The sequence below is a fragment of the Geotrypetes seraphini genome, chromosome 2 (genome assembly GCF_902459505.1).
Source record: "Geotrypetes seraphini chromosome 2, aGeoSer1.1, whole genome shotgun sequence".
Taxonomy (NCBI): Eukaryota; Metazoa; Chordata; class Amphibia; order Gymnophiona; family Dermophiidae; genus Geotrypetes; species Geotrypetes seraphini.
The window spans coordinates 256433746-256446913 of NC_047085.1; the positions used below are offsets into that span (position 1 = coordinate 256433746).

A 13168-nucleotide genomic window follows, 5' to 3' on the forward strand; every position below is an offset into this window, starting at 1 on the left:
CCCAAAGAGAAGCCACCACCAGGCCTTTCATCAGGCCATCTTGCAGAAACTCCAGGATACGAGGAATCAACAGAACAGACGGGTCCACCTGTCTCAGGACACACCATGCCTGAAAACATCTCCAAGCCTTCGCATAGGCAGCCACTATGGATTTCTTCTTGCTGTGAAGCAACGTGACAATCACCACCAAAGAATAGCCCTGGCCAGTTAAGGCCGCGCGCTCAATAGCCAGGCCGTAAGACCAAAGTGGTCCAGATACTGCAGTGCAATCAGGCCCTACTTAAGGAGGCGAGGAGTGACAAGAGAGCCGGTGACCCATATCCCACTGGAGCCGAACCAGTTCGGCATACCTCGGACGCTTCCGCCAATCGGTTGTGACAAGTATCACAGGACCTCTATGGGCAATTATCCGTTGTGACAGACACCCTATCATGGGCCACGTAGGGAAGATGGAGGAGACCTTCCCATGGCCAGGGCTGAACCAGAGTGTCTAGGCCTTTGCTGCCTGCCTTGTGATGTTGACTGAAGAACTGACTGACTTTCTTGTTGGCCGCAGTAGCCATGAGGTCAAATGTGGGACTATGCAATCAAACACCCTTTGAGAAAATCCACCTGAAAGTTGTCCACTCCAGCCACATGCACTGCTGACAGTGCCACTAAGTGTCTCTCTGCCCACAGGAAGAGAAGCTGAGCCTCCACGCTCCGTGGTATGGCAGAGGAGGGCTGCTGGGGGTCCTGAATATGAACGAGAATGCCTGAGGGATGAAAATTAGTGCACCCCAAACCCCTGGAAGGGTGGGACCTATTCACAGGCAAAGACTTAGGTCTATGATCCTAAACACTGGCCATAAGGTCATCCAACCCTTGGCTGAACATAAGTTAATTCTTAAAGGGCACCTGGCTCAAGGTCGCCTTAGAGGACGAATCACGGGATCATTGACAGATCCACAGCATCTTGCGAGCCGAGATGGAATAGGCGACCAGCTTAGAGAAAATCTTTAACATGTCATACAGGGCATCAGCCAACAGTCCACCCCCAAGACCAGAAAATCCAGGTCCCAGAGCACAACAGCATCAGGATCATGGTGGAACTTGGAATGGCAAGCCCTGACCACGAAGGAAGAGGCCATCACTGCCTTTATGCCGGCAGCTGCAGAGTCAAAGATGCGCTTAAGGATGAAATCCACATGCTGGTCTTGGACATCCTTTAGGATCCCCCCACCCCCAAGAGAAGTGCATTTGGTGACTTGAGGAACCAAGGAATCCACCTTTGGGGAAACAAAACGATTGTTAAAAGTGTCTACCATGGGATAAAGCCAACACATGGTGCAAGCACATTTCAGGGGACCCTCAGGTACCTCTTAAATATCTGTAAGGAACCGAACTATGTCAGGATGATCAGGAAAACAGGTGGATTGCAGCCTCTAGTCACTCACGAGGGAACACTCTGCCGTGACAGGCGGCTCAGCCTGAAGAGATCCACCAAATGTGTTGGCTTGAAAAACCTGCACACAGTGGGATCTTCCCCCAGATCAAGGGCTCCACTCGGATCCTGATCCTGGAGATCCTCCAGGGCTGCCACATCGCATGCAGCCATGGTACCCACCTGCATATGCAGAGGCATTTATAAGGGTATTGGGAGCAACCATGAGCACCTGACTGGGCATACTGACTGGGACCCCAGAAGGGAGGGCAAGTTACATGACCTGTTCCAGAAGAGGAGGGGTCCCTGTAACTGGCAAGGATGCCTGTGAAAAGGTGACAGGCAGAGATTTCTTAGTCAAATAAGCCTGATACATCATATTAATAAAGTCGAGGGAAACCCCATCTTCCAGGGTTAGAACCAGCTCCTACTGGAATGTATGGAGGACCAATGGGATTTTTTTCCCTCAAAGCGTGCTTGTGTCTCGCCAGAGCACTACCTGCGCACTTCACAGGGTCCCTGACACCGTTTTCACAGGTACTGGGGTGGAAATAGCGGGAAGACCCCCTTCAGAGGTTGAAGGCACAGGGTCCAGGCAAATTTTGCTCCTTTCCACATCCGACAGCCATCCACTGCAAATAAGGCATGAATCCATGACATCCTGCCCTGGGGTTCATCTGGGTGGTTTTCTTGCAAAAATGAAGCTTGCAAGTGCTAAAAATAACTTTAAATCTAAATCGGGAAAACACCTGACTGAACAAACACCTGACGAAGGAACATAGAAGGCCCCAATCCCGGGCACACTTCCATGGATCCATGCAGCCTGTTCTTGACCCACTAGCGGACGAACCTAGGGTGAGCAATCTCCCAAGGGTATGGTCCCTGTGCCCCGATCTGAAGTGCATGCTGTCCAGAGGATGCACTGACAGGCAGCCAATTCCCTGGATGCAGATTTTTCCAAAGGTCTGCGATCTTCTGCAGTCAGAGCTATTCCCGCAGGGAACCTCCGCAGCATGAGGGTGAAAACCACGAACGAAAAAACAGAATTAGCACAAAATTAAACACGAGCAGAAAAGACAAGCTCCTACAGCCTGGCTTGTAGGAAGGAAAACTGATTCCTAAGGGGCCAGTGCTGAGATGAGAGGGGTGGTGCTTAAGTCTCTGCAATTTGAGGCTTCCTACAAAGTCCTGACGGGTAGACAGAATTAACCCACTGGTCCCGGTATAAAGTGGGATTGTATAAGAATATATAAATTTGTCCTGGTTATTTTAGTGATTGCAGTTTGCTGAACATTCTTTGCTCCTTTCCTTCCACTCTAAGAAAAGTTTCCCAAGAAGAAAAGTACCAGTGAAGTACTGGCCCCAAAGAAGGGAAATAAAGTAACCATGGCAACAAAAATAAACATGAGTGTTGTCAGTGGACACCCCAACACTTTGTGCTTGCATTCTTTAGAGAAATATTTGCTTTTAACGAATGAACGAACAGGCAAATTAAAAACACAAGCCAATTAGTTTTTAGTGCTTTAAATTCTCAGGTGTGTGTTCTCCAACATTAATAAACTTCAGCACCAAGCTAGAATTCTTTGTTTTATTCTTTCGCATCTCCAATACCTCCAGCTGTGATTGCAAATGTGGCTTCATTTTCAGGCATTTCAGGGCTTGAGAGAAGAAAGAAAAAATATTAGTTAACACTACTCCCACTCTCATATTTCAAAAGAAAGATGACCCTAGATTATCTAGGCAAATGCTTGCAGTTGTGCTTTTTCCAAATGAAATAGAATTGCACATCTTTGGAAGTATTTTGAAAATATATCAGTTTTCAAAGCATACATCAAGATACTTAAACTCTATATCAAAACCATAGCTGTACAAGTTGTGTTCCTTCTAGAGCTGTGGTCTCAAACTCGCGGCCCGCCAGCCCGCCAGGTATTATTTTGAGGACCTCAGTTTTATAAAGAATGATTCTTTATGGAAAACGTGCCTTAAGTGTCCGGTGGTTGGGTCCACAATCACCTCCAAATTTTACCTCCAGCACGAGATTATGTACACACGAACAAGCTGCACTGCCTCCAATGGCTACCTTACGTTCTGCAATGTTGCCTGCCTCACTGCTGTAACCTCACACAAGAGCTTTCTTGCATCTGTACGCGATTGTCCTCTCCACTCCACCTCACAATTGTGTACAGACGCAGGAAAGTGTTTGCATGAGGTTACAGCAGTGAGGTTCCAGAACATAAGGTAACCATTGGAGGCAGTGCAGCTTGAACGTGTGTACTTAATCTCATGCTGGAGGTGAGAGCTGAAGGCGGTTGCAGATTACAATTAATTCAGAATACTGCTGCGAAGCTGATCTTTGGAAAAAGCATATTTAACCATGTGACCCCTTTGCTCCAGAGTCTCCATTGGCTCCTGGTTTATTTTAGAATTCAATTTAAATGCGCTTGTATTTCTTTCAAAATTCTACATGGTATCATTATTCCCCTCATTCCTTTATTATGGAATGTTTACAGATTTTCCTTTGCAAGAGGCATCCAACAATTCAAACTCTCCCTTCCTTCTAGAAAAGGAATCAAAGGAGTCAAGATCTTCAGTCAATCTTTGGTCTTTAAATTCTTTCAACTTTGGAATGATCTCCCCTTTATTTTGAGGAGCTCCAGTTCATTTCAATCTTTCCGTCAATCTTTATAAACTACTCTATTTGCCAAACATTTTGAAAATTAATTCTCTTGAAATTTTGCTATTACCTTTTCCAGTTTCTATTTATCATTGTAAATTCTTCTCTGTTTTTATTTAACTGCTGTAAACCGAGTCGAGCTTTCTTGGAATGATGACTCGGTATATAAAGTTAAGCTTTAGTTTAGTTTAGTTTAAGGCACAAGGTTTCCATAAAGCACAGTTACTTACCATAACAGTTGTTATCAGGAACAGTAGGCAGATATTCTCACACCTGGGGTGACGTCACCGACGGAGCCCCGCAGCGGACAGCCTCGAAAGCAGACTTGCTTGAAGATCTTTATAAGAGCTTCCATGTGCTGCATCGTGCATGCGCGTGTGCCTTCCCGCCCGAACTAGGGGGCGCATCTCCTGTGAGGATCCTCAGTTCAGATACCTAGCTAAGAAGCCAACCAGGGTGGGTTGTGAGAATATCTGCCTGCTGTCCCTGAATAACAACTGTTACAGTAAGTAACTGTGCTTTATCCCAGGACAAGTAGGTAGCATATTCTCACACATGGGTGACCTCCAAGCTAAGCAGAAAGGGATGGAGGAAGAGTTGGCAATTTAAGAAAAAAGATTTTGCAAAACAGATTGGCCAAAATGACCATCCCTCCTGGATAAGGAATCCAGACAGTAATGAGAGGTGAAGGTATGAACCAAGGACCAAGTGGCAGCTTTGCAGATTTCCTCAATAGGAGTTGATCTGAGGAAAATGACAAATGCCGTCATAGCTCGAACTTTATGGCCCGTGACTCGACCCTGCAGAGGTAGACCAGCCTGAGTATAGCAGAAAGAGATACAAGCAGCCATCCAGTTGGAAATGGTTCGCTTCGAGATAGGACGTCCCAACCTTTTCGGATCAAAGGAGATGAAAAGTTGAGGAGATGTTCTGTGAGGTTGAGTGCGTTGCAAGTAGAAAGCCAGAGCACGCTTGCAGTCTAAAGTATGGAGCGCCACTTCTCCAGGGTGAGAATGAGGTTTTGGAAAAAATACTGGCAGAACAATAGATTGATTGATGTGAAAATCTGAAACCACTTTAGGCAAAAATTTTGGATGAGTACGGAGAACCACCTTGTCATGGTGGAAAACTGTGAAAGGTGGGTCCGCAACCAAAGCTTGTAACTCACTGACTCTTCGAGCAGACGTGAGAGCAATGAGGAAAACCGCCTTCCAAGTGAGATACTTGAAATGAGTTTTATCAAGCGGTTCAAATGAAGGTTTCATTAGTTGAGTTAAAACAACACTGAGATCCCAAACCACTGGAGGCGGTTTAAGTGGTGGATGAACATTAAAGAGTCCTTTCATAAATCGGGAAACCACGGGATGTGCAGAGAGAGGTTTCCCATCAAAAGGCTGATGAAAAGCAGCAATAGCACTAAGATGGATGCGAATGGATGTAGATTGGAGTCCAGATTGCGATAAGTGAAGTAAATAGTCCAAAACAGAAGTCAAGGAGGTAGACATTGGCTCCAGCTGACGTGTAGAACACCAAGCAGAAAATCTAGTCCATTTCTGGCCATAACACTGTCGAGTGGATGGCTTTCTGGAAGCGACCAAAATATCTTGAACAGACTGAGAGAAATGCGAGTTCAGTGGTACCTTGGTTTACGAGCATAATTCGTTCCAGAAGCATGCTCTTAAAACAAAACACTCGTACATCAAAGCAACTTTTCCCATAAGAGTTAGTGTAAACTTGAACAATTCGTTCCACATCCCCAAAAACTTAATTACCATTAGGGACGCCTCCAACGCTGCCTCTGCCACAGACCCATCCACGTGGCTCCTCCAATTCTCCTCCTCTGCTGCTGTTTGCTGCCTCTCAATGTGGGTGGTGCTGGCTAAACAAACACCGCCGCCGCAGAGCCTGACTGGACACTGTTGGCTCTGCCGCTCCCGGACGCTGCCCTCCCCCCCGTGGGTGCCACTACCCCCCTCTGCTGGGACTCTCAGGTGCTAACTCACTCCTGCCGGACACACCCCGACTCCCATGCTCCACCCGAGGCCACCGGTGCTGCTATCGCCTCTTCCCCCCCTCCACGACTGGCCCTGTCCTTACCCCTGCACTGCCGGTGATAGAAAGTGCCTGCCACCGGTCGTCTGCTGCTGAGTCTTAAGCATCTGCGCATGCTCAGGCCTTCTGGATCTCACCCTCTCTGAGATTCTCATGAGATCTCGAGTCTCATGAGAATCTCGGTGAGGGTGAGATCCAGAAGGCCTTGAGCATGCGCAGATACTCAAGGCTCAGCAGCAGACCGGCGGCAGGCCCTTTCTAACTCCAGTGGCACACGGGTAAGGACAGGGACGGTCGGTAGATGGGGAGGAGACGATCGTGAAGGGAGGGAGCAGCGCTGGTGGCCTCGGGGGGAGCAATACTGTTGGTTCCCACGGTCGGGTTGGGTGGGGGCTCGCAAATCGAGTCAATGCTCGGTTTACGAGTCAAAAGTTTGCTGAGTGTTTTGCTCGTCTTGCAAAACACTCGCAAACCGGGTTACTCGTAAACCGAGGTTTGACTGTAGTCCGTTAGGGAGAAAGGTACCAAGCTGTAGAGACTGCAGATTGGGATGAAGCAAAGATCCTTGACTCTGAGTAAGCAGAGAGGGAAAAACTGGTAGAAGTAGAGGCTCCCTGGTGCTGAGTTGAAGTAGAAGGGAGTACCACGGTTGTCTGGGCCACCGAGGAGCTATCAGAATCATAGTGGCATGTTCCTTCTTGAGTTTGACAAGAGTCCTTAGAATCAGCGGAAATGGAGGGAAGGCATAGAGAAACTGACCCGTCCAATCCAGGAGAAAAGCGTCTGCCTCCAGACGTTGGAGAGAGTATATTCGAGAGCAAAACTGAGGCAGCTTGTTGTTGAGGGGGGATGCAAAAAGGTCTATCTGCGGGGTCCCCCATTGTGCAAATACCTGACGTAGCGTGGGGGAATTGAGTGTCCATTCGTGAGGTTGCAGAAGGCGACTCAAGTTGTCTGCCAGTCAGTTGTGTTGACCCTGAATATAGACAACTCTGAGAAAGATGTTCTGGTGAATTGCCCAATGCCACAGATTCAGAGCCTCTCGACACAGGGAGTGAGAACCCATACCCCTTGCTTGTTGACATAATACATGGCCACCTGGTTGTCCGTCCAGACAAGTATCACCTGGTCATGAAGAAGGTGGTGAAAAGCTTTGAGAGCATTGAAGATCGCTCTGAGTTCCAACAGATTGATATGACAAAGTCGGTCCGCCGAAGTCCACAGACCCTGGGTATGGAGGCCATCGACATGGGCCCTCCATGCGTAGGTTGACGAGTCCGTGGTAAGAACCTTCTCATGAGGGAGAATGTGGAACAACAAACCTCTGGAAAGATTGGAAGAGAGCATCCACCAGTGGAGAGACCGCTTCAACAAAGGCGTTACTGTAATTTGTCGGGAAGGCGGGTCCGCAGCCTATTGCCACTGAGATGCCAGGGTCCATTAAGGAATGCGAAGGTGAAGTCTGGCAAAAGGAGTCACATGAACTGTAGAAGCCATGTGGCCGAGCAGAACCATCATTTGTCTTGCAGAAATCGATGGAAGACGAGACACCTGATGACAAAGGCAAATGAGGGTATCTCGACGTGGTGGAGGTAGAAACACTCTGAGTTGGACAGTGTCCAGGGTGGCCCCAATGAACTGGAGAGATTGAGAGGGGGTCAACTGAGATTTTGGAAAGTTGATTTCGAACCCCAGACTTTGGAGGAACACAATAGTCCGTTGGGTCGCTGCAATAACCCCTTGAGAAGAGGGGGCTTTGATAAGCCAGTCGTCCAGGTACGGAAAAACCTGAAGACCTTGAGAACGAAGAGCAGCAGCCACCACCACCAGACATTTCATAAATACTCTGGGGGAAGAGGCGAGTCCGAAAGGAAGAACCCTGTACTGTAGATGTAGATTCCCCACCTTGAATCGAAGGTATTGGCGAGAGGCTGGATGAATGGGTATATGAGTGTAAGCCTCTTTGAGATCCAGCGAATCCAATCTCCTTGATCCATTAGGGAGTATAAGGTCGGCAATGAGAGCATGCGAAATTTCTCTTTGACCAGAAATTTGTTGAGGGCTCTGAGATCCAGAATGGGTCGCAAGTCCCCCATCTTCTTTGGAACCAGAAAGTAATGGGAATAAAAACCCCAGTTCCGCTGAGAGAGAGGAATCTCCTCGACAGCTCAAAGGCGAAGGAGAGCCTGAGCTTCCTGAAGAAGAAGGGGAAGTTTCGAGGACCTGGAAAGACACTCTCTTGGAGGGTGATCTGGAGGAACTTGAAGCAGGCGCACAGAGTATCCCTCTCGGAGAATGGTCAGAACCCAGAGATCTGAAGTGATGGTTTCCCACTGGGAATAAAAGTGGGAAAGACGACCTCCAATGGGCAAAAGAGAATTCTGATGCAGGGATGTTGGAATGCTCAGACTGGGAACGTCAAAAAGATTGAGGTGGTTTAGTGGCTGCAGGAGTTGGAGCTTTCTGCTGACGCTGTTGTTGTTGAGAACGTCAAGGAGGAGGCCTGGAAAAAGCTGATGTCGTTTTCTGAGGATAACGACGATGCAGCTGTTTATACACCCGAGCAGGAGAAGTCTTGGGCTTGGGTCAAAGTAAAGAAGCAACAGAGCGCTCATGTTCTGATAGGCGCTTGGTGGCAGCTTCAATGGAGTCATTGAAAAGTTCATTCCCTTGACAAGGCAAGTTTGCAAGATGATCCTGCAGATTTGAATCCATGTCAACTATGCGCAGCCAGGCAAGGTGACGCATGGCAAAAGCAAAAGCCAAGACTCTTGAGGAAAGTTCAAAAGCATCATAGGAGGCTTGTAACATGAAAAGCCTCAATTGCGATAGAGTTTGGAGGATTTGTTTAAACTTCTGAAGACGTGGCTTGGAAAGGTCCGGATAGAATGAAGGCAGCAATTTCAGAAAATGATTGAAATAGGTGGTAAAATCATAATCATAATTGAGAATTCTGTTAGCCATCATGGAGTTTTGGTACAATCGGCGGCCAAATTTATTCATGGTCCGACCCATTCTGCCAGGTGAAACAGCAGCAGAAAGTTTAGAAGGATGAGCCTTCTTCAGAGACGACTCCACCACCAAAGACTGATGGGATAATTGAGATTTTTCAAATCCCTTGCAGGGCACAGTGCGGTATCGAGACTCCAATTTGGAAGGAATGGTTATGATAGAATAAGGAGTTTCCATGTTCTTCATGAAGGTTTGCTTAAGGACTGGAGTCATTGGCAATCTCAAGGTCTCCTTAGGTGGATGAGGCAGCTCCATGTCAGCCAAGTATTCTGGGGTGTACTTGGAGTCAGAGTGTAAATCCAATTGAAGAGCTTTCCCCATATCGAAGACAAATTTGGTGAAGGAAGTGGACTTCGAGATCGAAGCATCCTCAGGGGAGGCAGAATGAGACCGAGGAGCCACCGAGTAGGACGGAGAAGCTTCCCTAGAATATTGAGACAAAGGCTCCGAGTCCAAATGCACTGTGATTGAAGAAGCTGCACTGCCCGTATGAGGTGGAGTCAAGGAGTGCTTGCGCTTCAAGCTTCTCGACGGCGAGGTCCTCGGGGTTCGAGGCATAGAATGCGTCGAGGCAGGAGGAGACGAGTCCCGTAAAAGAGGCTTCGATGGAGGGGTCCCGATCTTGATGGTCTCGGGGAGGAAGTGGTCGAGGCATCTCGATGATGAGACCACTTTTTCAATGTAGAAGAAGGCTCGGGATGCAGCGAAGAGGAAAGCTTTAGATCCTTATGAAGCTTGGAAGCAAGGTGATTCGAATGCTTCGATCGATGTTTCGACCGAGGCAGTGAAGACATCGATGGAGGATCAGGTGAAGAATCAGTTGAAGAAAGACAGTTAGGCTTCCGAGACCTGCCTCAAGGCACCTTTACAGGAGGCTCAGACCAGGCTGGTCTACAGGGAGCAGGGTCGAGGACAGAACCAGTTGAGCCACGATCGAGGAAATTTGAGTGGTTAAGATAGACTTCAACATATCCTCGAACATTGGCACCGAGACAAAAGGATCAGGTCTCATAGGTACAGCACTGCGCTCCAAAGAGGGCGACCTTGAAGATGAGTATTCCCGAGACTTGGAGGGACGATTAACTGAAGGTCCCGAGGAGGCAGACAAACCCCGAGGTATGGATTGCGGAGCCTGAGAATATGGTGGCTTCTTAGGTACGGTACCTGAAAGAGAGGCAGGAGACTTACCCACAGGAGCAGACATCAAGGAAGGAGCCGACGAGGCCTTTAAGACCAAGGACGCAGAGGTCTTCGAGGTCGAGGCCGGTGTGGAAGGCGAGGTTTTCAACCCTGAGGCTACCCCCGAAGTCGAGGCCTTCGAGACCGAAGGTGTCCTCGAGGTCGGGGCCGAGGGTTTTTCAGGCTCCATGTTGTCAAAAAGTTGGATAAAGCGGGCACAACGGCAACGAAAAGCCCGAGGTTGTAGGGTCAAGCAGCGATGACAATCTTCAGGGCAATGTCTGGGCCCCAAACAAACCATATACCAACTATGAGGGTCGGTGACGGAAATTGTCCTGCCGCACTGGTAATAACGTTTAAACCCAGTGAGAGGCCGGGACATAGAAAAAAATAAAGTCCGTACGGAGAAAGGTGTAGGGTTGGGCCTAGGCCCAAAGCCCTCGCACCCGACGGCAAAAAAACAAGAAACAAAAAGATATTAATTATTATTTTTTTTGTTTTTTAATTGAAAAAGAAAAGAAAGACGCGAATACAGCGACCAAACCTAAATTAAGCCATGGTGAAGAGAGGGCACGAATGCTGCAGAGCTAAGACAAACAAGTCTTCTCGGTTCTGAGGATCCTCACAGGAGATGCGCCCTCTAGTTCGGGCGGGAAGGCACGCGCGCTTGCGCGATGCAGCACTCGGAAGCTCTTATAAAGATCTTCAAGCAAGTCTGCTTTCGAGGCTGTCCGCTGCGGGGCTCCGTCGGTGACGTCACCCCATGTGTGAGAATATGCTGCCTGCTTGTCCTGGGATAAAGAATTATTGTTTATAATACCAAGGGCCTCAAAATAGTACTTTGACTCTTACAGTTGATACTTTGATAGTTTTTCACTTTCTGCTTGTTGCACTGCTTTCAGCTGTGTATAACTGAAATTATCAGAAGCAATTAAGGAAAGATTTATAAACTATAAGTTTTACCTCATGCAAAGTTGTAATTTCTTTAATAAGACATTAACAATTTTTTTCTGCGGCTCTCCAATTACCTATAAATCCAAAATGTGGCCCTGCAAAGGGTTTGAGTTTGAGACTACTGTTCTAGAGTTAGATGTGAACAGAGTTCTATGTTTTATTATTGGGTTTAAAGTGTGTGAACTCTGATGCCTTTTATATCCATTTACTACATACTACTAGAAGGCACTCTTTCAGAGGATGGGAATGAGATTGGGACTTGTACATGTATACCGCCTTTTTGTTTTTATACAACCATACTCAAAGCAGTTTAATATAGGTACTTCAGCGCTTTCCCTATCTGTCCCAGTGGGTTTACAATCATTTAATGCAGTGTTTCTCAACTTTTTCAAGCCAAGTACCCTCTAAGTCTAACAAATATCAACCGAGTACCTCCATCCAAGCTCCGCCCCAGCCTCCACCTCCATAACAGTAGTACTAATTGTAATGCAATTTCTTCCATTCATTTTTCATATATACACAATATAATCTTATTAACAAATACATAATGGTAACCACAAAATTAAAAAACACATAGAACACTGTACACAGAGAAAATGTTAATTATTATTTATATTCGTTTTTTTCCAAAGAGGTCAAGGCAGATGACTTTAAAACATGTAATGTCACCTCAGGAACAGCTGGAAAAAAATAGACAAATATAGTGCAAAATATAGACAGCAGATATAAATTCTCAAAACTGACACATTTCAATCACTAACTTGAAAATAAAATAATTTTCCCTACCTATGTTGTCTGGTGATTTTATTAGTCTCTGGTTGCACTTACTTCTGACTGTGGATAAGGTGAGCCGGTTGATATAGTATATCTAGATTTTCAGAAAGCTTCTGATAAAGTTCCTCACGAGAGGTCTCCTGAGAAAATTAAAGTGTCATGGGATAGGTGGCAAAGTTCAGTTGTGGATTAGGAATTGGTTATCGGATAAAAAACAGAGGGTAGGGTTAAATGGTCATTTTTCTCAATGGAGGAGAGTAAACTGTGGAGTGCTGCGGGGGTCTGTACTGGGACCGGTGCTATTTAACTTATTTATAAATGATCTGGAAATTGGAACAACGAGTGAGGTGATTAAATTTGCAGTTCAAAGTTGTTATAACACATGCAGATTGTGAAAAATTGCAGGCGGACCTTAGGGAATTGGAAGACTGGGCATCCAAATGGCAGATAAAATTTAATGTGGACAAATGCAAAGTGATGCACATTGGGAAGAATAACCAGAAAGCACAGTTACTTACCGTAACAGGTGTTATCCAGGGACAGTAGGCAGATATTCTCACATGTGGGTGACGTCATCCACGGAGCCCGGATGTGGACAGCCTTGCAAGCAGACTTGCTTGTAAAACTTTAAGAAAGTTTGCAACAGCCAAACCACGCATGCATGAGTGCCTTCACGCCCGACGTAGGGCGAATGTCTCCTCAGCATCTCCTCAGTTAAGATAGCTGGCTAAGAAGCCAACCAGGGGAGGTAGGTGGGTTGCGAGAATATCTGCCTGCTGTCCCTGGATAACACCTGTTACGGTAAGTAACTGTGCTTTATCCCAGGACAAGCAGGCAGCATATTCTCACATGTGGGTGACTTCCAAGCTAACCAGAATGGGATGGTGGGAGTGTTCGCAATTTAGGAGAATTAATTTATAAAACTGCTTGGCCGAAAAGCACAGTTACTTACCGTAACAGGTGTTATCCAGGGACAGCAGGCAGATATTCTTGACTGATGGGTGACGGCACCGACGGAGCCCCGGTACGGACAATTTTAGAGTGATCTCACTCTAAGAACTTTTAGAAAGTTCTAGCTCGGCCGCACCGCGCACGCGCGA

General features: G+C 47.0%; 1 protein-coding gene across 1 annotated transcript in view; it reads right to left on the reverse strand.

Moving 5' to 3' along the window:
• Positions 1-2614: 2614 nt before the first annotated feature.
• DMC1 (DNA meiotic recombinase 1) overlaps positions 2615-13168 on the reverse strand; it is a 398321-nt gene continuing 387767 nt past the window's right edge. Inside the window, exon 12 of the mRNA XM_033929441.1 lies at positions 2615-3081. Coding sequence (XP_033785332.1) covers positions 3012-3081 — 70 coding nt within the window. The 3' untranslated portion in view covers positions 2615-3011. The remainder of the gene's footprint in view (positions 3082-13168) is intronic.